This window comes from Pogona vitticeps, chromosome 3, assembly GCF_051106095.1.
Source record: "Pogona vitticeps strain Pit_001003342236 chromosome 3, PviZW2.1, whole genome shotgun sequence".
NCBI classification, from domain to species: domain Eukaryota; kingdom Metazoa; phylum Chordata; class Lepidosauria; order Squamata; family Agamidae; genus Pogona; species Pogona vitticeps.
This window is the reverse complement of record NC_135785.1, coordinates 131,673,593-131,698,164: the sequence shown is the minus strand read 5'-3', so window position 1 is coordinate 131,698,164 and position 24,572 is coordinate 131,673,593. Positions and strand designations below refer to the sequence as shown.

The 24,572-nt window shown below is 41.7% G+C and overlaps 1 protein-coding gene across 4 annotated transcripts in view; it reads left to right on the top strand.

Moving 5' to 3' along the window:
- LOC110078403 (protein diaphanous homolog 3) overlaps positions 1-24,572 on the top strand; it is a 355,467-nt gene that overhangs the window by 12,701 nt on the left and 318,194 nt on the right. For all 4 annotated transcript variants that reach the window (XR_013543712.1, XM_078390739.1, XM_078390740.1 and 1 more), the window contains exons 2-4: positions 5,744-5,776; positions 7,106-7,282; positions 17,029-17,133. Coding sequence is in view for 3 of the 4 variants with exons in the window: in XM_078390739.1 (XP_078246865.1) it covers positions 5,744-5,776; positions 7,106-7,282; positions 17,029-17,133 (315 nt within the window). In the remaining variant the exon portion in view is untranslated. The remainder of the gene's footprint in view (positions 1-5,743; positions 5,777-7,105; positions 7,283-17,028; positions 17,134-24,572) is intronic.

The window sequence follows — 24,572 nt, the reverse complement described above, 5'->3', positions numbered from 1 at the left end:
CGAGCTCCAGCCCATGTTTCAAGAGGTCATTGTCTCTCGCCTTCTCCACCACTTTCTATTGCGAGAGGTTCTTCCGTATCATCCGTCTCAGAACACAATCTGCCTTCAGAAGCTTCAGGTGAATCTCCCTCAAATCTACCAACTCCTGAGTCAGATGTTGCTGATCTGCACCCTCCATCTCCATCTGAGGATTTTACTTCATACTCTTAGTTGATTTTACGCATGGCTAAATCTTTGGAGCTTGACATAGAGCAATCCCCTCCTCCCAAGTAGGACCTTGTCTTTGACGACATTAACTAAAATAAGTCTCCCCCATTAAGTTTGACTTTCATTCCAGCTATGCTGACCTCATAAAAGAATCATGGAACCAACCGTCCACATCTCTTCAGATTCCTAGGCATGTTGAAAATCACTGTATGGCAGTGACACACCAAACATCTCACACCTAATTCTATCATAGTGCAATCTAATAAATCTTGGGCTGGAAACTGGTCAAATGTTACACCTACCAACAGGGAAGGACGGAAGCTGGATGTTCTGGGTCGTCGACTTTATTTTCTGGCTTCAGTTGTTATGAGGGTGTCAAATTATCAGGCAGCTATGGGGGCTTATCAGAGACAGTTATGGAGCAAGGTTTTGCTAATTCTCCAAGCTGCTCCTGAAAAGGCTAGGGCCACTGTCCTTAACGCTCACCTGGAGGAGACTGAACAGCAGCGTTTAGCATCCTGCCACATGGCTGATGCTGCATGTAAGGACATGACATCGTCTATTGTATTCAGGAGGCATGCTTGGATGTGTTCAGCAGGGATCACAGATGATGCTAGGTCCCGCATTGAAGACCTTCCATTTGATGAAGTTGGTCTGTTTAATGAAAAGGCAGATGAGGTGATGGACAATTTACGTAAGATCCGGAAGACAGCTTGTTCTTATTCTGTCCAACAACTGGGACACCAAGGCACAGACCTTTCAATACCCATCACTTGTATCAGCAACCTTCCCATCAGGCCTATTGTTCTTATAGACTTCTTGCTCAAGAAAGATCCAATCCTCCTCTGGTTTCTTCTGTTACCACTGCTTTTAGATCACAGGCTCCTATCCAGCATCGCCAAACCTTCCGTTGTCCTGCAAAGAAAGGTAAACAGTATATTTGACTGTCCTATTCCGAACCATCCACCTGACCTTTCACATCATTCCTGGCTAGTACCCGTCTTCAACAAGTGGTCTGTTGTCACCAAAGACACTTGGGTGCTTGCCATCATATGTTCTGGTTACCTCTTGGAGTTCACAGATCTTCCTCTTATCAGCCACCTCAAACTCAAAACTTAAGCACCTGCTCTAGAGGACGAGGTATCTATTATTCTTCAGAAGCAGGCTATCCAACATGTTCTTCCTCAAGAAGTTCTAGATTGTTTCTATTCCCGCTACAGGGGACCCTCGACTTACAGACGGCTTGACTTACAGACTTTTCGAGTTACAGACTTCTCTGGCTGCAAAATTTAGGTTCCAATTGCAGCCGGAGAATCGACATACAGACCAGAAAAAAACCAAAATGGAACAAAAACAGAACAAAAACGGCTGGTTACAGATTAATCGGTTTTCAATGCATTGTAGGTCAATGGAGAGTTGACCTACAGACTTTTCAACCTGCAGCTACCGTTCCAATATGGATTAATTCTGTAAGTAGAGGGTCCACTGTATTTCGCGGTTCCCAAGAAAGATGGTGGTCTCCGACCGATCCTAGACTTCAGACTTCAGACTACTGAATGCTTACCTTCATCTAAGACATTTTTGTATGGTCACCCTGAATTCGGTCATCCTGCTTCTTTGTCCAAATGATTGGTTTACCATTATAGACCTGCAGGATGCCTATTTTCACATTATATGCACGTATATTCGCTTTTACTTCCTGGATTCAGCCTATCACTTCTGCGCTCTACCCTTAGGACTGTCCACCACCCCAAGGACTTTCACAAAATGTGTGGCCCCTGTGGCGGCCTATCTTCACAGTCTTTCCATATATAGATGACTGGTTGATAGCGGCTGCTTTTTACCGCGAAGCTTTACAAGATACCAACTTTGTTCTTTGGACACTGGCAGACTTTGGCCTGTAGGTCAACTTTGCAAAATCTCGTATCCAGCTGTCTCAGGTCATGGACTACATTGGTGCACAGCTAGACTCAGTCAATGCCAGAATCTTCCTTCCCTCGGAACAAATTCAGAAACTATGCCAAGCGATCCAACCTTTTCATCCTTATGCCAAAGTTTTTGCCCACCATACACAGCATCTTCTAGGTCTAATGGCCTCAACCATGTCTGCTCTTCCACACGCGTGATTGAAAATGCGCTCTCTACAGGCATGGTAACTGTCTCAATTTGATCCTTTGATGGACATACCTACCAAGCAACTGCGTGTAACTCCAGAGCTTGCGAGTCAGCTAACACGGCAGACTTTTGTGCCGCATCTTCTAGTGCGACCCATTCAACTGATGGTCCAGGTTACAATGGACGCCAGCCCAACGGGTTGGAGCGCACACTGTGGTCCTCACAAAATTCATGCCCTGTGGTCCATGTCAGAGAAACTACTTCACATCAACCATCTAGAGGTACTGGCAGTCATCAATGCATTTCGCATCTTCTATCCTCTAGTAGTAGCTGGAGGAATCCAGGTGGCCATGGGCAACACCACAACCATGTATTATATCAACAAGCAAGGAGGCAGCAATTCACTGTCACTCCTATTTTTGGCAGTTCATCTTTGGGAATGGTGTTACGACCACCATGTTTTTCCAATCGCCATTCATGTATCAACAGAAGACAACAATATTGCCAACCGTTTGAGTCGCATAGCCATTCAAACTCACAAATGGCAGCCCAACGACTCCATTTTTTCTCTGATCTGCAATCTTTGGGGAACTCTGGCCATCAACATATTTGCAACCCAGAACAACACGAAATGCACCATGTTTTGCTCTTGAGCGGGGAGAGGCAGGAATTTGCTGGGAGACGCCTTCATGGTGAATTGGGAGGATTGTCTCCTTTATCTATTCCCTCCCATTCCATTAATTCAGCGGACATTAATCAGGATGCGCCAACTTCACGCCAATACCACTCTAGTGGCCCCATGGTGGCCTCGGCAGCCTTGGTTTACTGCCCTCAAAACCATGGCTTATGAGTTCCTGAAACTACCTCCCCACTCGTTTCTTCTGACCCAAGACGCCAGCAGGGTCTGCCATCCCAATCTGGAGTCACTCCACCTCACAGCTTGGAGGATTCCCCCAGTATAGCTGAGGTTTTGGATAAAACCAGAAAATTCTCCACCAAACTGTTGTATTCCTACAAAAGGAATGCTTTTTCTAAGTTGGTTGCCTCTAGAGGGCTGTTACCTGTTCCAGTTTTGTTGAATACTCTTCTCATCTTTCTGCGCTACTTATTTGATGAGGGTCTGGTCCTTTCTACATTTAGGGTTTATATCTCTTTATTTATTTATTTAATTTAATTTAATTTTATTTTATTTTATTTTATTTTATTTTATTTTATTTTATTTTATTTTATTTATACCCCACCTATCTAGTCATTTCGACCACTCTAGGCGGCTTACAACATAAAGCATAACAAGTTCAAGAAAAATTTATAACAATTAATTAATTAAATGATTCTGCAGGATAGGAAAAATACAAAATAAATCAAATAAAGACAGAAAAAAAGGAAAGAGGTCAGGAATTAACTGGAAGGGAAGGCCTGCCTATACATCCACGTTTTTAGTTGGTTCTTAAAAGTACCCAGCTATTGTATTATATCTCTGCTGTTGTCTCTTACCAACCTGTGGGTTCAGAAGCTTCCTGACTATTCTCACACCTGACCTTGAAAATGTTTTTAAGGGGCTTACATAATATTCGCTCACCTGCCCAACCTCCATTGCCTCAATGGTCCCTTCAAGTTGTCTTACGAGCTCTTACTCGCCTCCTCCATTTGAACCAATGGCTTCATAGGAGCTTCGACTCCTTTCGTTCAATATGCTATTTCTTGTAGCAATAACTCTGCATGATGAGCAAGTGAATTAGCTGCACTGCGAGCTGATGCCCCTTATATAGAATCCCATCCAGATAAGGTCGTCTTATATCCTGATGTCTACTTTCTCCCCAAACTTGTATCAGGTTTTCATGTTAATCAACCTTTGATCCTTCCAACGTTGTTCCCTGATCCTTCTTCAGACATTGAGTGCATACTCCATTCCTTGGATGTTCATCGTGCATTAGCATTTTACACTTTTAGGACTAAGGACTTGCACACTTCCTCTCAATTATTTGTCTGCTTCCATGGCCCACATTAAGGCTCTCCCACTTCCTCACAGACGATTTCTAGATGGATCGTGTCTACTCTCACTCTGGTCTATGAACTGGCTAGCAAAGCTCCACCAGATGCTTTGAAGGCACATTCTAAGAGAGCTATGGATACTTTGACTGCCTTATTGCGTAGCGTTGTTTCTGACATTTGTAGAGCAGCCACTTGGTCCACACCATCGACCTTCGTGACATACTACCGTCTAGATCTCAGGGCCAAGAAGAAAGCAAATTTTGGAAAGGCTGTGCTGACGTCATTGTTATCATGATGGCCCTCCTGCTGGTAAGTGAGCTTGCTAGTCACCCATTTGTGTGCATTCACAGAGGCCATGAAGAAGAAAGGATGGTTACTTACCTGTAACCATGGTTCTTCGAGTGGTCCTCTGTGAATCCACACATCCTGCCCATCCTCCCCGCTGTCTGTCACTTGGTTCTTGAATTTGTTATAGTCAAAGCCTTGACAGCGGCGGACATTTTGGAACTGAGGTATTACAGGCGGGCAGAGCATGTGCACCACGGGAAAACGTCCTACTAATCACATGTTTTTAAGCTTTAGAATATTCTGAGGAGTCCTGCGCAGGCGCAGTCTTAACCCGTTTGTGTGGATCCCAGGAGGACCAGTTGAAGAACCATGGTTACAGGTAAGAAACCTTCCTTTCCTATGGTAGACGATATGAAACAAAAATTGGCCTGTGTCTGTGATGTCAGAATCTAATAGAACTGGCCTTGGGACTTCAATCCCTTATAGTTTGTAAAAGTTGTATTCATTATAATTGAGGAGGAGTAATAATAAAGTGACTAGGAATACAGGTGTATGTGAGTCAATAATTGTGGCTAATATAGATGATTTTTCAATCTTAGTTGAGAAAAAAAGGAGTTTCTTAAAATAAAAGATTTTCTAGGAATATTTTATGTGGAAGGACCATAGCATGTAATACACTCAAGATGCAATCCTATAGCCATTTAACTAGAAGTAGACTCAGGGTGAATGGGACTTAGCATGTGGACAGCCCTCTAGTAAAAGTAAACATGTTTCATTGTTTTAAAAAATCTTGCTTTCTACAACATTGCAAGTTGTTGTTTTGTATGATTATGTTGTAAACCACCCAGAGAGTGCTGTAGCAGTGTAAGGAGTTATATAAGTCGAAATAATAGCATGCAGAAATTACAAAATTTTGTACAGTTGCTGCCAACACCATTAATGTCTTAACTGCAATCCTCTAAGTCAAAGCCTTAAATTATTTCAGGAGAATTTTGGCACAGGTGTGTGTTTCATTTTCTTACAGTAAGATGAAAGTAGGGGAGTGTCACTTGGATGTTGAAAGCAGAAACATGTTATTTTGCTTCATTACATTTTAATAGACTCTTTGAACCACATTAATAGATCATATCTTTATTTACAGCACTTAAGCATCAAGACACTGACAGATGATGTGGTAAGACAATTCTTCTTTTTCTTCTGCATTAAACCTTGTATCAAACAGCTAACAAGCACTTGCTTCAGAATATTGTTATTCTTCATGTGATTCAAATTTTACTGTTTATTGAAACAAAGTTACTCACTTTCTATGTAATGCCAAATCATGGTTTGGAATTACATGATCTTGTATTGGGCTGACTTGTTCGTTTTCGTCATTTAATCTCACACTTCTCCTTTTGCAGAAAACTATTGTGCATTGTTGCTACCTAGCCAAACAAAGTTGATGGAAAACTAAAACTGAAAATTATGATCTCTGGCATCTGGTCCTGATTTGCAGACAGATTAAAAATTGATTTGTCAGAATGAAACAATAAGCTTTTGTACACTACCAAACAGGAAGTATAAGAAATTAGGTTGTAGTAAATTGGAACAAACTCTATATTTGTCTAGCCATTGCTACTGGATACATCAACAGCAGCTTCTTATTTTTTTATTATTATTATTATTATTATTATTATTATTATTATTATTATTATTATTATTATTATTATTATTATTATTATTATTATTATTATTATTAATTTACTGGCCAGGTATGTAAACCATACCCGGAATTTAATATGGCTACCAGCCACACTTAAAAACACTACACACACACACACACACACACACACACACACCATGAACAGAAAATTCACAAGACAATTAAGAGCAAATTCTACAAAAACCGATTGCCTCAACTCCCAGTTGCGTCAGATGGTTGCAAATTCAGCAGTTTGATGGCACAGGGATAAAAGCTATTTTTGTGCCTCGATGTTTTAGTATACAGCGTCTTGTATCGCCGACCAGAGGGGAGAAGATTAAACAAGTTGTGACCAGGATGCCGTGGATCTGCCGCGATCTTTTCCGCTCTCTTTTTAACCCGTGCAATGTACAACTCTTCCAATGATGGCAAATCAGCTCTGATTATTTTTCCAGCAGTTCTGACAGTCCTCTGAAGCCTGTTCTTGTCCAGTTTGGTTGCCGAACCGAACCAAACAGTTATGGAAGAGCAGAGGACAGATTCAATAATGCCTCTGTAAAATTGGACAAGCAGCTCCCGAGGCAGATTGAATTTCCGAAGTTGTCGTAGGAAATACAGACGCTGGTGAGCTTTTTAAATGATGCCATCGATGTTAATTGACCATTTCTTTTGAAAGAGGGAAGAATGAAATAGTACCTGATACACAGGTTTGTTTCTTTTAAAAAATCTGTTATATAGGTATGCGGTCGATCCCTTTTGAGACTTATGGTTGGTGAGTTTCTATATGTATATCAGCTTTAGACTTCATGCTTTTTTTTTTAGTTTGATAGATTTTCCAGCATACGGATACCAGGCAGCAAAAAAGATAGACCGAATGTACTTCATCTGAAACAACTGCATTCCTTGACTAGTGATTGGTCTACTTCTGCAGATGTAGATAACTTTGTCCATAAACCTTTGTCGGAGACAGAGATACTTGCACTGTTCGAAAAAATGATGGTAAGAAACATTGTTCAATAAGCTGAGATATTATGCTAAAGTTTTCAATGGAATGCTAACATTCCCATTCTACTGTAGTGGTTTTTTCCTGCAGAATCAGAATATATACATTTAAAAATACTTATATAGATTCACATGTGAACTCCTATCCGTCTGTTTAGAACTGTGGAATTGAAGGCTGATGCTTAAAGAGAGTTCTTTCCCTGAAGGTCCAAATAGCTTGATAATGCTTCTTCAGCATTTGCTTTTGTATGTCCAAGCTGTATCACTGAGTAGATTTTTGCCAGTGCAGACTTGGTGTTCTAGTTGCACCTTTTCCAGGATATTTTAAGTATATTGTGGCAACATCCTGATGAGATCACTACATGTTTACATAAATTGTGGTTGAAGAGTTTTGGGGAATGGCAGGTGTCCAAGATTGAAGTTGAAAGGCTATTTAATGGTAACATGTTTTTGTATGCACTGTGATTTTGCATCAAGATTATTCTTAGTTTTTTTCACATTCGACTCGAACTGATCGTTTTGACTTTATAGAACCCTTAAATAGTACAACCAGAGTTTCTATTTAAACGTCTATGTGTACTCTGGCCATTAAAGTCTGGCTATAAATCTCCCCTAACAGTTGGAGATATAATGTACAAGTACGCAGATAGGATTTTCAGTAATGACACAGAGATACTTTCAAGTCCTTCTAAGAGAAATTCATTTGACTTCAGTTACCAAAGGAAATACCAGATGGTATCTCATAAGAGCTGGTTGTTTTGCTGTGTGATGTGTGTTGTTCTTTGTTTTGTGTTGTAACTTTTGATTCAATGTCTTGTTATACTGATGTTTAAATTGTCTTCCTAGAACATTGGTTGTCTTAGGGTTTCTCCATCTTGCTTTTTGTTTTGTTGCTTTATGCTCACCTTTCTAGTTTACGTTTCCTGTTACTCTAAAGCTACTTTAGCACAACTCTTGAAATGAAAAAAAAAAGTTAAAAATTTTCACAGAGAATTTTATATGAAATGATCTGATCAAGGGAAATAAAGATTCAGAACAGTAATGTTTTATCTGGTTGGAAATGATGTATGTTTTTGCAATTTATAGTGAATCACTTGAGTGATTTTTTTGTTTTGAGTTTTGAATGGGAAGTCAATAGCTGAAATCCTATTGCTTTTCGGAAGCAAATTTGTAACTTTCATTCTCTTCCTTGCTTGTAAATAAACAGTCCCTGCTGCAGTTCTTAGGGTTGCATGGACATACAGTGGTGCCTCGCATAACGTTTTTAATTGGTTCAAAAAAAAAAACCTTATGCGAAAAAAACTTTATGCGAAACACCATTTCCCATAGGAATGCATTGGAAACTGGTTAATCCGTTCCAATAGGCACGGATTGGCGTCCTTAAGCGAAAAAACCCATAGGAAACATTGTTAAACGATACAATGTTTCCTCCATTGGAATGTATTGAAGCCGACTCAATACATTTCAATGGCTTTGCGAAGTCAATTTTTGCAAATTTAAGTGTGTCGTAAAAGGGTCAAAAATGGGTTTTGAATGCTTGGATTAGCTTCTGCACCCTCTAAAACGGATGCAAAAGTTAATTTGGCTTTGATCTGACTTTTCGTTAATTTATGGTGATTTTTTTCCCCCCAACTTTTGACAGCTGTCAAAATCTGACAGCTCCATTGTTTCCTATGGGGGAGGAAAAAATTCACAAAAAATTAACGAAAAGTCAGATCAACGCCAAATTAAGTATGCACACATTTTAGAAGGTGCACTAACGATTCCAAGCATTTAAAACCGTTTTTCAACATGTTAAGACACTTTTGTAATTGAAAAAATGAACATCGTTAAGTGAAGCAGGGGACCTAAAACCAAAAACGTTAAGCGAAACATGGTCCCAAAATCGCTATGTGAAAATCGCCCATAGGGAAAAACGTTATACGAAGCACAATCTGACTCTGAAAAAATAAATGTTAAGCGAAAAAAACGTTAAACGAAGCAAACGTTATGCGAGGCACCACTGTACACATGCCAAGCCAACATATGTGTGTCTCCTCCTGAATATTGTGGATGGGGTTGTTTATTTACCAGTGAGGAAAGAACTGAAAGTTACAAATTTGCATATGTGACAATCACCTCTATGAAGCACCTACTTTTTGTGCCCCCACAAGGGTTCCAGTCTTTGTTTTCCTCACTGCCACCAGTGGATTACCTCTATCCACAATATAAAAGACGATTGTCTAAACACTTGTCTGGTAAATGCAAACAGATCTTATTTATTGAAGTGTAGCAAAGTTAATAATAATCACAGATGTTCTTCAGATGTTTATTGTACACAAGCAAATCATTCACAGGTCTCTCTATATTTTCTTTATGCCATATAATTAATGACCACCTTCTCTATTTATTTATCTTAATATCTCATATGGGGTGATACAATCCTTTAAAAAACCTGGACCCAAGCTGTATAGGGCTTTAGAGCCTGGTGATGCAATGGTTAAATTTCAGCTCTGATGTGTACAGGTAGCCAGTTCAAGGTAGACTCACACTTCCATCCTTCCAAGGTCAATAAAACAAGTACCCAGCTCACTGGGGGCGGGGCAAATTGTTCTTTGCACAATTATGTTGTAAACTGTCCAGAGAGTTCTCTAGCACAATGGGGCAGTATATGCCTCAAAACAACATCAGCTTTATAGGTAATAACCAGCACTTTGAATTGAGCACAGAAACAGACTGTCAGCTGTTGTAATAAGTGAGTGATAGGGTTGCTACAACTAGCCAGAACACAGAAAGACAACGGTTCCCCAGCTGGAGCACAATCACAAAGAAAACCAGTGAAAGATGTGCTGACTGGTCCAAATGTAGTTATCAGAAAATCCCAATCTACATGCTGAAGGAAACAAACCAGCTAATGTATAGCACAGCTGCCATAATAACCATGGAACGTAGTTATGAGCTACAAAAAACCCAGAAAACCCCTGGCACTCCAAAATGGAAAATTCTGCTGGAAAGAAAAATAAACAAATTATGTGCAGACATTAGAAACTTAAAACACTTGAAAGATTCAAAACTTAAAAATCAAAAAGTAAAAGTCAAAGTAGGCAAAATATATAACCTAAAAAGGAAGACAGTTGTTGGCATTATGGAATAATTAAAACAATGTGTAACAGCTACAGTGAAGAAAATTGAAAGATATGATGAACCCTTGAAACAATATGGAGAAAACATGCAATTTTGAAATAACCAAAAAATTTTCTATACATCACTAAGAGAAAATGCAGAGCAAAAGAAATTAGGCCCATGTAAAGATGATGCTCTAAAATTTTGGAAAGAAATTTTGGAAAGAATGCCCAACAGGATGGAACAAAGATACCTTGTGTATTAAAGAAATGTGTAAAGAAACTCAAGGAAAACATATGGATGATATTGTAATAACAACTGAAATGATTAAGAGGCACGTAAAGGCTCTGAAAAACTAGAGTGCACCACGATCAGATGACCAGCACGAACATTGACTAAAGCATTTAACAAGTCTCCATCAACATATAGCACTGCAATTTAATCACTTCAGAATTGTACAACTGAAGATTGGATGACAACAGGCCGCATATTTCTGAAAATAAAAGATTACAAAAAGGAAATGGACCCAGTAATTGTCGACCAATTACATGCCTTCCAACAATATTCAAGCTCCTCACAGGAGTACTTGCAAGATCAATATACTGTAGAATTATTTAACTGAAAACTCCCTATACCAAACTCAGTGGAACCTCCAATTCTTGTGAGGAGATGGTAATAGAGGGAGGTGAGTCCATGCCCTGGCCCATGACTTGTGTTTTCTTCAGGCTGATTGTTAGTCCAAAGTCTTGGCAGGCCTTGCTGAAACGATTCATGAGTTGTTGGAGGTCTTCAGCAGAATGGATAACAATAGCTGCATCAGGGAAGAGGAAGTCCCGCATGCATTTCAGCTGGACTTTGGTCATTGCTCTCAATCTAGAGAGATTCAAGAGCTTTCCATCTGATCTAGTCCAGAGATAGACATCTTCTGTTGCAATTCCAAAGGTGTACTTCAGCATGACAGCAAAAAGATCCCAAACGATGACGGCGCGAGGACAAAACCCTTTTTCACTGAACTTCAGATGTCGAAGGGATCTGATGTTGAGCCATCAAAAACTACAGTGCCTTTCATTCCCTCATGAAAGGACCTGATGATGTTAAGGATCCGAGGTGGACATCCAATCTTGATAAGTATTTTAAAAAGGCCGCCCCTGCTAACCAAACCAAAGGCCTTTGTGAGATCTATGAAGGCCACAAAGAGTAGCTGTTGTTTTTCCCTGTACAGTGGTGCCTTGCAAGAGAAAATTAATCCATTCCGTGGTTAATGCCGTCCAGTGAAAATTTCATCTAGTGAAGGGCGTTTTCCCATAGGAATGCATTGGAATTTAATTAATGCATTCCTATGGGGGAAAAAAAGGCAGAAACCAAAAAAAGTCAGCAAGAAGTCACTTACCACGTACAACAGATTAAGAGGCACGTAAAGGCTCTGAAAAACTAGAGTGCACCAGGTCCAGATGACCAGCACAAACATTGGCTAAAGCATTTAACAAGTCTCCATCAGCATATAGCGCTGCTATATGCTGTCCGGTGGCACGCTTGACTCAGGGCGGCTAACATTATGGATGATACTAAGAATAAGATTGAAGACTTGTCCTTTGACGCCGTGGGGCTGTTTAATTGGAAAATGGATGATATCATGGAAAACATCCATAAGATGAGAAAGACAGCCAAGTCGTACATACCATACTAGTCGTGTAAGTATCAAAAGCCTTCCTACAAGAGGCCTGCATTCCAACAGCAGTACCAGTATCAGCCCTTTCGGTACACTAAGCAGCAACCGACTGAGTGGACTTATCAGCTACCACAAACCAACTCCCTGCAATTTAAGCCGCAACAATTCATAGGCTCCAGACAACCCTTTTGAAAGTCCCAATGCAGGGGTAAGCAGTTCTCCTAAATTTTTCAATAGCCCCACAAGACTCTCCCCATTCCTTCCAGAGTGGAGGAGGGTTATAACTGATGAGTGGGTTCTGGCCATCATCCAAGATGAAAATTAATAGAATTATCATGAATCCCACACTGAATTCCATCAGGCTCACCTCTTTCTCGGTACTTTTGCAGGAGGAGATATCCTCCCTCCTCAGAAAGGGGGCTATAGCCAGGGTTCCACCTTCTGACTCGGGTGAGGGATTCTTCTCTAGATACTCTGCGGTCCCTGAAAAGGATGGGGGCATCCAACCCATCATGGACCTCAGAGATCTTAATGAATACATACTTTATAAAAAGTTCCGTATGCTGACACTTGACTCCATTCTCCCTCTTCTATCCCAGGGAAATTGGTTTGTCACCATCGATCTCAAAGTTGCCTATTTTCATATATCAATCCATCCCTCTCATCAAAAGTTCCTCAGATTCAGCTTCGAGGATACAACCTACCAATTTGCCGCCCTCCTCTTTGGGCTTTCAACAGCCCCCAGAACATTTACAAAGTGTATGGCTCCTGTGGTGGTATACCTCCACACCAAGGGGGGGGGGAGCTCTTCTCATATATCAACGACTGGCTCTTGGTGGCCCATTCTTACCATGGCGCCATTGCAGCCACCCAAACCACACTCGATACATTGAACAAACTAAATTTGACTGTCAATCAAGAAAAGTCTCACCTGGAGCCTTCCCAACTTGTCAAATACATTGGGGCGCAATTGGACGCACTAACGAGCAAGAGCTTTCTTGCCCCTGAGCATAATTCTAAAAATCCAAAAGGTGGTACAACGGTTCCAGCCTCACAAACTTGTAACTCGCTCCCTACCCCTTCTTCACCTAACCATAAAGGGAATGGTGCGACATTCATCACATTTTCCCTCAAGCAATCCACATCTCATCTAACAACTACCTTGTGGACTGCCTCAGCAGGTTACCTACCCGCACGTACAAATGGTCCCTAAGCAGGACAGTCTTTCAAGACATATGCCTCAGATGGGACCAGCTGACAATAGATCTATTTGCATCCCGTCACAATACCAAGTGCCTCAGATACTGCTTGAGGGCTGACATAGTGTCCTTGGAGGACGCATTCATGATACCTGGTCCAGAGAATTCACTTACCTGTTTCCTCCGATACCCATGCTCCTGAAGACAATCACCAGGATCATTCAGTATCGCACGGATGTGATACTTATTGCCCCATGGTGGACATGGCAACCATGGTTCGCCCACCTAAATGAAATAGCGAGGGAAATGTTTCACTTACCTTCCATACCAACTCCTCTTCCAGAACGACGGGTCCATTCTCCATCCGGACATCCGATCCCTCCGCCTGACGGTGTGGAGGATATTCCTGAGTTCCGGGCAATTCTAGATCATGCTTGGAAACCGTCCACTTCCCGTCTGTACCAGAACAAATGGAAATCCTTCATTAAATTCACTCAATCCAAGGGACTTGCACCAGTCCCGACCTCCCTTGAGACGTTACTTACCTTTATTCTACACCTATTTCGTATGGGTCTTGCACACTCCACGACCAAAGGTTATGTATCTGCTGTAATAGCCCACCGACCGGTTCTTGGTCTATCAAGCTTTTGTCCCATCCCACAGTCAAAAGATTCCTCAAGGGCCTGCAAAATATCAGGCTCCTAACACAGTGGATTGTGCCACAATGGTCTCTTCAACTGGTCTTGGAAACACTTATCAAACCACCATTTGAACCTATGGCCACCTGTAACGAGAAGCTACTCTCCATCAAAACCGCCTTTCTCGTCGCAATCACTTCCGCGAGAAGAGCTAGCGAATTGGCTGCCCTGAGAGAGGACCCTCCATACTTACAAATACATCCTGATAAGGTCACATTATACCTGGACATCTCCTTCTTACCTAAGGTGATGTCAGACTTTCATTTGAATCAGTCAGTTACACTCCCTACACTATTTCCATCTCCGTCCATACCGACTGAATGACAGCTTCACATGTTGGATGTAAGGAGAGCCCTCACCTTCTACCTGGATAGGATGAGGCACTTCAGAAACTCTTCCCTGTCTATTCTTATGCTATTATGGCCCCAAAAAGGATGCTCATGCCTCCCCTCAGACGTTGTCGAGATGGATAATGTAAATGATCCAGTTGGCGTACCAACTTGCAGGCAAGCCGATACTGGACCATTTGAAGGCACACTCTATACAAGCAGTCTCAACATCGACCGCTCTTCATCAGGGTATACAGCTCCAGAACATCTGTAGAGCGGCTACTTGATCTAATCCTCTGACATTTGTGAAGCACTTCCGCCTCAATGTCAAAGCCAAGAGTGATGCGGCATTTGGAAGGGTGATACTGTCATCTTTGCTACCGTGATGGCCCTCCATCCGGTGAGTAAGCTTGCTATTCACCCACTTGTGTGCATTCACAGAGGCCACTATGAAGAAAGTTAGGTTATCTACCTGTAACCATGGTTCTTCTAGTGGACCTCTGTGAATTCACACATCCCTCCTTTCCTCCCCTCTATCCATCACGTTGCCGTTGTCAGTACCTACTCTTGGTAACAGCAGTTATTAGGGAACTGAAAGGAAGGTTGAGGAGGCGGAGCTTGCGCCGGGGGGCACTAAATTGTTTCCTTTCCTAAGCTCTAGAATCTTCCGAACTTCCTGCGCAGGTGCAGAATAAACCCATTTATGTGAATTCACAGAGGTCCACTAGAACAGTGGTTCTTAACCTTTGTTACTCGGATGCTTTTGAACTGCAACTCCCAGAAATCCCAGTGAGGACAGCTGGTGGTGAAGGCTTCTGGGAGTTGCAGTCCAAAACTCCTGAGTAACCCAAGCTTAAGAACCAGTGCACTAGAAGAACCATGGTTACAGGTAGGTAACCTAACTTTTTTGCATGGTTCAAGGTTATCGATCTGCTTGTCGGCTTTCACCCCAAACCCCACGTATCCTGTGTCATGGTTTAGGTTATTGAAGCTAGAATGTAATTTCTAAATGGGATTTGTAGTCATGGAATTGTGTAGAAGGAATCCATCCTAGTATGTGTGTCATGAACTAGATGCTTCGAGAAGCTGGTTTTTTTTAGAGCTAGTTGGAATTTTCCATGTAGCAGCCTTGGCCAGAGATGATAAGGACCAAAGACATAACATCGAGGAAGAATGTCAACAACACCTGCAATCCCATGAGAAAAGGAGGTGGAGAGAGATGAGCAGTCCTTCATCCTGATTGGTTTACATCAGTGGAGAGTGAAGAAGAAAGTGGTTCCAGCTTGTGAAGAAAATGACAGGATGATGGCAGAGAGAGCGAGAGCTTTTTGAAACCCTTTTTTGGATTTTTGGATTTTATCTTGGATTATGGATTTTTGAATGGACTATGGAGTTCCCATTGCTATAGCTAGGATGTAGTTCATAGCAAGGATAGAGAAAGGGGGGCTCAGCCTTACCCACCTTTCTAGCTAGTAGTTTTCTTATTTTATTTTTATAGCTGGGATTTGCTAAATTTCTATTTTAGTTAATGGAAATATACTTGAATGCTATGCTTTGCAACAAACTGAATATCTCAAATTCTTTATTTTTCTAATAAAACAATAATACTTAAAAACTTATGTTTGGTCTTTTGAGCAGAAAACCTGCTTAATTACTTAAATCTATTTAGGCCACAAGTATGCTACTGAGTCCAATTAATTACTTGAGTTTTGCTGGTCTTGGCAGACTCTGAGACTCATGGTTTTATCTTTGGTTTTCTCAGTTAATTATTAAATGGGAATAGACTTGGGAAAAGAGTGCCAGGTGGGACAGCCTAGTTGAGAAAAGGACTCATCTCAACTTAAATAGGGGTACACTGGACTCTGGAACCTCTCTATTCCGGGCCCCAGCATTTTCTAAGGAGGGCTGAGTGCTTACGCCCTGTGAGGTTAACAGACCGTGGCAAGGTTGCACCTTATTGTTTGGGGACTGCCCAGCTTAAGGCGGGTGGTAGCTACCTAGTGAGGTGCAATGACCTCTCCCAGTGTTGGAAGTAGCCTCTGGTATCATTCTCTACACCAATCGAGCAAAAACTTATAACCCGTAACTGTTACTTCCTGTGTTGCTTTGACTCTGTATGCGAAGCTGGAATGTCCTCCTCTCCAGAGCATGAAGCCTGAGTAAAATAATATGGAGGACAGGCTGTTACCTATCACTCACTGTCATTCACGTCACTGAAATAGTCCAATGGAAAGGGAAGAGCCAATATAACTGGTTCCAGCGACCTACCTACCTATTTTAACTTCAAAAGCTCATGACATTTCTAAGCCTTTGTGGACTCCCTGTGAAGACATTGTGCCCCCCCCGGGGGGCTGTCCATGAATCCACAGGCTCTGTGCCATCCTTCTTTATTGTAATATTGATTGTATGCTCCTTGACAGGATAGTCATCTTATTGCTTGTGTTATTGATATATGTAGTATGTAAAATTCTATAGTTATTAATTTTGCTGTAAAAATAATCTTATTCTCTTCCTGGGTGTTATTGAATCATTCATGGTAAAGCTGGTTAAAGTGGGAAGTCTGGAGGCTGATGGATCTATGTTTTCCTGACAGCTTTTGGGGAGTTTGTGTCACCTTAGGAGGTGATGCTATAAAACTCCTGGTCTGATAAACCCCATTCTCAAATGGGGAAATGGTAAGGACCATTAACACGATCACTCCTAACCTATGAAGTAGTATTCCATTTGTATTGTCTATTCTCCTTAGGAAGATATGAATTTAAATGAAGATAGAAAAGTTCCATTGAGAGAAAAAGATGTTGCTACCAAAAAGGAGATGGTTATACAGTATATGAATACTGCTTCTACTGTGGTAAGTATTCTACAGGTGTGGAGTCCTTTAAAAAAAGACTTTATTGGGTGGGAAGCGATTAACTGACAAAAAAGAAGCCATGATTTGGGTGTCTCTTAAAATGCCAGTTAGTGCAAGAGGGTATCTTGTAGATCATCTTAGTGCTGACATGGGTGTTGTCACCATTCAGGCTGCTTTTTGCCAAGTAAAGCTTAGCATCCTTTTTTCCTGCTGCCAGTCCAGGTACAATATTGCACAGCTGTATCAGGCCATTTCCTGGTTATTTGGATCATGGATAGAGAAGCACAATGTCTTCCATAAGCCACACAGTTTTGAATAGTATTATCACACTCCATTGTGACAATAGACATTGATTTGCTGGAGTCTCTAGTACAGCCTTCTCCAAGCTTCAACCATCCAGCGCACACTTTAGCTCTTGTTTTTGGACTGGAGTAAATGTTGGTGATCTGGGTATGGATAAACTCTTCAGATTATTACCTGGTGAGCCTCAGACTCACTGGAGCTCAGAGATTCTGCAGAGGTTGGAGATTGATTGAGACTGTCTTCTTCTGGAGGCTGATGGATCTATGTTTTCCTGACAGCTTTTGGGCAGTTTGTGTCACCTTAGGAGGTGATGCTATAAAACTTCTGGTCTGATAAACCCCATTCTGAAATGGGGAAATGGTAAGGGCCATTAACATGATCACTCCTAAGCTATGAAGTAGAATCAAAGTGGCCCCCTAGTTTTGTGGGAAGTTGGTCATAAAGAAACAAGATGGAGACAAGATAATAGAAAATTCTGTGTGAATCTGAACAGACATGGGCTAGGGCCTACTGGAAGGCCTATGCTGTGGGAGTGGCAGCGGCAAAGAAATTATTCTGTCACCATTGCATCTGCATAGAGTTGTCTGATACAGCTCAAGCGTGGTCAAAGGCCCGTTACATGCTGGCCCAAACAAAGAGAACACAAGTCACACTGTAGCCCTCTTTGAAGAATTTGTGTGACAATTTGTAGTCAAAACAGCTCAAATCCCCTCGGTTGAATACTGTTGTTGATATAGGCCCTGTTCATGGTACTATGGTTCCTATTTATCCTCTGTTAACAGATGCATTTCAATTTTTACATTCTGTTGATGTAGACAAGGACCCTTGGAAATGTGAGAGCCAGCACATATATGTTGGACCCTTGCCCTTCCTGATTGGCTTAGTGGATATGAGGAGTGGTGAATGCCTCCTTACAGCAGAGTATGATCCCAGCAAACTTAAAGGAGGCAGTAAGACTATTACCGAAAACATCTCTTTGGGTCCCATGGTATTGGATAATTATTGGCCAGTTTTTAATGTTTCATTCCTGGGCAAGGTCCTGGAGCTGGTTGTGGCTTCTCAGCTCCGGCAGTCCCTGAATAGGATGAATTGTGTAGATCCATTTCAACTTCAGTCCTGGTTATGGGATGGAGACTGTTTTGGTCTTCTTGGTGTGCTGACTACTAGACAGGGAGAGTTTATCCCTGTTTGTTTTGTTGGATTCTTTGTGGCTTTCAGTACCATGGAACCCTGGGCTGTTTCTCTGGGATGGAAGTTGGAGGCACTGTTCAACAGTAGCTCCAGTCGTTCATGTGGGAGAGAACTTAAAAGGTGGTGCTGGGGGGTTGTTCTGTTTGATGCCTTGGCCACTGGCCTGTGGTGTCCTTCAGAGTTCTGTTTTGTCTCCTGTGCTTTTTAATACTATCTACATGAAAGTGCTAGGTGAGGTTGTCCGGAGTTTTTGGATTTGGTGTCACCAGTAAGTGGATGGCTCCCAATTCTATCATTCTATCTAAATCCAAGGAAGCTATTTCAGTTCTAGGCCTGTGGTGTCAGTAATGGAGTGAATGAAGCTGAATAAACTGAAACTTAATAAAAGACAGAAGTGCTTCTCGTCAGTCAAAGCTGATCAGGGTATAAGGACCCAACCTATGCTGGATGGGGTTATACAACCCTTGAAAATACAGGTGTTGATTTGTCCTTGAGCCAGAGTGCCCAGTTTCTGCAGTTGCCGGGAGTGTATGAGGGGGTACTGATATTGAGCCTTTTCCAGAAAAAATGAGCTAGGAAGCTGTAACCGCCACACTATTCTACATATTCCCCCAGGAAGTCAGTGCACTTGCGACATCTGTTCTGCAGCTTCTTAAGTCCCTGCAAATAACATTCTTCCAACTGATGGTGTAACCACTCATTTGCAGCATTAGTTGTCTCCAGAACACTCCCAAATTGTTGTCACTTTAGGTGTTTTTTGAGTTTGGGGAACAGATAATAGTCAGAAGGAACCAGGTCGGGAGAATAGGGTGTATGGGGCATCACTTGAAAGCCTAAGGACATGAGTTTTGCCATTGTTTCACTTGCAGTGTGTGATGAGATGTTGTCATGCAACAGGATGACACATTTGGAGAGCTTTCCTTGACATTTTTCCTTGATGTTGTGCCTCAGTTTTGTCAATAAAGCACAGTAATGTTTTGCATTGATGGTTGAACCCTGTTGGAGGTAGTTCACCAGCAGAACTCCCTTCTTATCCCCCCAAAAACTGTTGCCATTTGCTTCTGTGCCAACCTTTGCACTTGGAACTTCTTTTGCCTGGGGGAACCACTGTGCCTCCATTCCTTAGACTGTTGCTTTGTTTCAGGATCATGACAGTAGATCCATATCTCATCACCAATTACCAGTTTGCCCAGGAGATCTGACTCATTTCTTGCAAAATGTTCCAAAACTGCCACCGATGACTCCACATTTCATTTCCTCTTTTGTTCGGTTGTCAAAAGTTTGGGGATCCACTTTGCTGCCAGCTTTCTCATTTCCAAGTGGTTGTGGATAATGGCACCAACTCTCTCATGTGATATTCCCAGATATACTGTATAGCAATACTTTGGGCTGATATTTGGCGGTCCTCCATGATCATGTCATGGATGTCTTTCACATTTGCAGGCACAGAGACAGAAACAGGCCTTCTGCTGGGTTTCTCACTTTCAACACTGAAACGGCCAGTTTAAAAATTGACAACCCAGTGTTTAACTGTTGCTTATGAAGGGCCACTGTCACCCATAGTTTGTGACATTTCATCATGGATCTGCTTTGCACGTTTCCCTTGGAGAAACAGGAACTTGATTATGGTCCTATGCTCTTCCACATTGAACTTTTGTGGAGGTGCTGCCATGTTCACTTTGGACCTGAACATGAGAGATAAGTTAAAATCATAGGTAGTTGATTTTTGCACCATTGGATACAAATTGGCCAATACGCTCTGCAATTTATAGCTTCCTAGCTCATTTTTTTCTGGGAAAGGCTCAATATTTATCAGCACCCCCTCATATTTACATAGTTAAAGCTAGTGTGACATTTTAATGATCTAAGCTACCTTGGATCCTTCTAGAAGAAAGATATATACAGTGGTGCCTCGCATAGCGAGGTTAATCCGTTCCAGATTAACCTTCGCTATGCTGAAGCATCGTTGAACGGGGCAGGGATTTCCATTGGAACGCATTAAACATGGTTTAATGCATTCCAAATGGGCCAAATACTCACTGTTCAGCGAAGCTTTGTAATGGCTGGCAGCCATTTTCGTGCCCTCGCCTCACTTAACGAGGGCGTGAAAATGCTGCGCGTGGCCATTTTGGGCCATTTCCGGGCTTCCGGCGGCCATTTTGGCCGCCGAACAGCTGATCGTCGGGCTTCGTTTTGCGAAGATTGGTAAGCGAAACGCATACCGGTCTTCGCAAAGCGAATTGTGCCCTATAAGAAAAACGTTAAGTGATCGCATTAGCGATCCGAAAAAACGGATCGCTATGCGATTTCGTCGTTATGCGGTGCGCTCGTTAAGCGAGGCACCACTGTATCTACTTTTGTTTAAGAAAAAAGAACCACTAACCAGGGAGGTAAATTAGTGTAGAAACATGATTTTTAAATAAAAAAGTTGCTGGGTGACCGTTGCCAAAGATTTTTGACATAAGATTATGAATCTCCTTTACCAATTTTGAACCAGTCAGTTGTTCCATATCCAGTTCTAACTGTTGCTTCCTGTCCTACGTATAGGTTTCTCAGGAGATAGACAAGGTGGTCAGGCACTCCCATTTCTTTAAGGACTTGCCATAGTTTGCTGTGGTCCACACAGTCAAAGGCTTTTGCATAGTCAATGAAGGAGAAGTAGATATTTTTCTGGAACTCTCTGGCTTTCTCCATAATCCAGCGCATGTTAGCAATCTGGTCTCTAGTTCCTCTGCCCCTTCGGAATCCAGCTTGTACTTCTGGGAGTTCTCGGTCCACATACTGCTGAAGCCTACCTTGCAGGATTTTGAGCATAACCTTGCTAGTGTGTGAAATGAGTGCAATTGTACAGTAGTTGGAGCATTCTTTGGCACTGCCTTTCTTGGGGATTGGGATGTAGACTGATCTTTTCCAATCCTCTGGCCACTGTTGAGTTTTCCAAACTTGCTGGCATATTGCATGTAGCACCTTAACAGCATCATCTTTCAAGATTTTAAATAGTTCAACTGGAATGCCATCACCTCCACTGGCCTTGTTGTTAGCCAGGCTTTCTAAGGCCCACTTGACTTCACTCTCCAGGATGTCTGGCTCAAGGTCAGCAACAACATTGTCTAGGTTGTCCGGGATGTGCAACTCTTTCTGATATAATTCCTCTGTGTATTCTTGCCACCTCTTCTTGATGTCTTCTGCTTCTGTTAGGTCCCTCCCATTTTTGTCCTTTATCATGTTCATCTTTGCACGAAATGTTCCTCTAATATCTCCAATTTTCCTGAACAGATCTCTGGTTTTTCCTTTTCTGTTATTTTCCTCTCTTTCTTTGCATTGTTCATTTAAGAAGGCCCTCTTGTCTCTCCTTGCTATTCTTTGGAAGTCTGCATTCAATTTTCTGTAACTTTCCCTATCTCCCTTGCCTTTTGTTTCCCTTCTCTTCTCTGCTATTTGTAAAGCCTCGTTGGACAGCCACTTTGCTTTCTTGCATTTCCTTTTCTTAGAGATGGTTTTTGTTGCTGCCTCCTGTACAATGTTACGAGCCTCTATCCAGTTCTTCAGGCACTCTGTCCACCAAATCGAGTTCCTTAAATCTGTTCTTTATTTCCACTGTGTATTCATAAGGGATTTGGTTTACATTATACCTGAGGAGCCTAGTGGTTTTTCCTACTCTCTTCAGTTTAAGCTTGAATTTTGCTATGAGAAGCTGATGATCAGAGCCACAATCAGCTCCAGGTCTTGTTTTTGCTGACTGTATAGAGCTTCTCCATCTTTGGCTGCAGAGAATATAATCAATCTGATTTCGATATTGCCCATCTGGTGATTTCCATGTATAGAGTCGCCTCTTGTGTTGTTGGAAAAGAGTGTTTGTGATGACCAGCTTGTTCTCTTGACAAAACTCTATTAGCCTTTGCCCTGCTTCGTTCTGAACTCCAAGGCCAAACTTCCCTGTTATACCTTTTATCTCTTGGCTCCCTGCTTTAGCATTCCAGTCACCTAGAATGAGAAGAACATCTTTCTTTGGTGTTGTAAATCTTCATAAAATTGTTCAATTTCAGTCTCCTCAGCAATAGTAGTTGGTGCATAAACTTGGATTATTGTGATGTTGAAAGGTCTGCCTTGGATTCGTATTGACATCATTCTATCATTTTTGAGATTGTATCCCATTACAGCTTTCCCCACTCTTTTGTTGACTATGAAGGCTACTCCATTCCTTCTACGGGATTCTTGCCCACAATAGTAGATATGATAATCATCTGAGTTGAATTCGCCCATTCCTGTCCATTTTAGTTCGCTGATGCCCAGGATATCGATGTTTATTCTTGCCATCTCCTGTTTGACCACCTCCAGCTTCCCAACGTTCATAGATCTTACATTCCAGGTTCCTATGCAGTATTTTTCTTTGCAGCATTGGACTTTCCTTTCACTTCCAGGCACGTCCACAGGTGAGCGTCCTTTTGGCTTTGGCCCAACCACTTCATTAGCTCTGGAGCTACTTATACTTGTCCTCTGCTCTTCCTCAGTAGCATGTTGGACGCCTTCCGACCTGAGGGTCCCATCTTCCAGCGTCATATCTTTTAGCCTTTTGTTTCTGATCATGGGGCGTTCTTGGAAAAGATACTGGAGTGGCATTGCCATTTCCTACTCCAGGTGGATTGCGTTTAGTCGGAACTCTTCACTATGTCCTGTCCGTCTTGGGTGTCCCTGCACGGCATAGCCCATAGCTTCTCTGAGTTACTCAAGCCCCTTCGCCACGACAAGGTAGCAATCCATGAAGGGGCTGTATTTTGTGCCCTCAGCTTATACTCGAGTCAATAAGTTTTCCCAGTTCTTTGTGGTAAAATTGGGTGCCTTGAATTGTATTCGGGTTGGTTTATACTCGAGTATATATGGTAAATAAAAAAGAATTAAGTAAATAAAATATTCTGTTAATTTTTGATTGTTCTCTACAGCCAAACACAGAATCACTAGGTAAGCATGAATCCCAAAGAGTGCTTTTAGGTAGGAAGGTGTTCAAAAGTTATTATCCTAGTTGACAGCAGTGTCCTGATTGGCAGGTTCAAAAATTCAAATTGTCAACTAATTTTCCAGTTAAAATGATTCCTAAATCTCAGCTAAGAAGCAGTAGAGACAAAACAAGGGAAAAAACTCTTACGAACAGTTTCCAACAAAAACAAGCACTCTTTCCTCTACAAAGCTGCAGAGGATGAAAAGATAGAAGGCACATGGGAGGGAGGAGGGGGGAGTGAAGAAGCAGGGAAGAAATCTTGCAAAGAGCAGCTCAGGAGAATAAGCAGCAAGGGAAGGAGAGAGATAGTTGCTTTTAGTTCTTGCCTGCATCCTTTGGAAAAGGGTAATAATGGGAAGGAGAAGGAGAGAGCGAGAGCGAGGGTTGTTTCTTGAAGCTTATAATGGTAAAGAAGGCTAGACATGTAGCCTTAGAAGGAAAGAGAAATATAAAAAAAGTTTCACAGTCCCTTGCCCATCAAGCTGGCCTTGTAAGTCAGAGCAGCCCCTTTCGATTGCCACATCATTCCTTTCTTTAAACCCAATTTTTTTACTCTTGCAGTTCATTTAGTTTAGTCTATGAACTTTCCTAGGAAACCTAGAGCCCCTCCTTTGGCTGTAGTCTTTGTCAAAGCCATTGGTCTTCCTTGCAAACCTGTACCATGCTATAACATTTTATCTAAAGAGATTGCTGCAGATCAACAATCACAGAAACAGCCACAAAGCAAAACCCTCAATAATGTACAGTTTAAATGAGCTTCTGAATATTTATACTCTATTCTTTTAAAAATATCTTTCAAAATATTTTTACAATGGACACAGAATCCCTTTTAAATCTGTTTGGCTAGGAAAGAGTTTAAAAGTTTTCCTTTAAGTCATTTAATTTTGTCTTGATTGGCAGAGTCAAACGTTTTGATCTCCCTTCCAGGCTCAAAAGCTTGAATAATCTT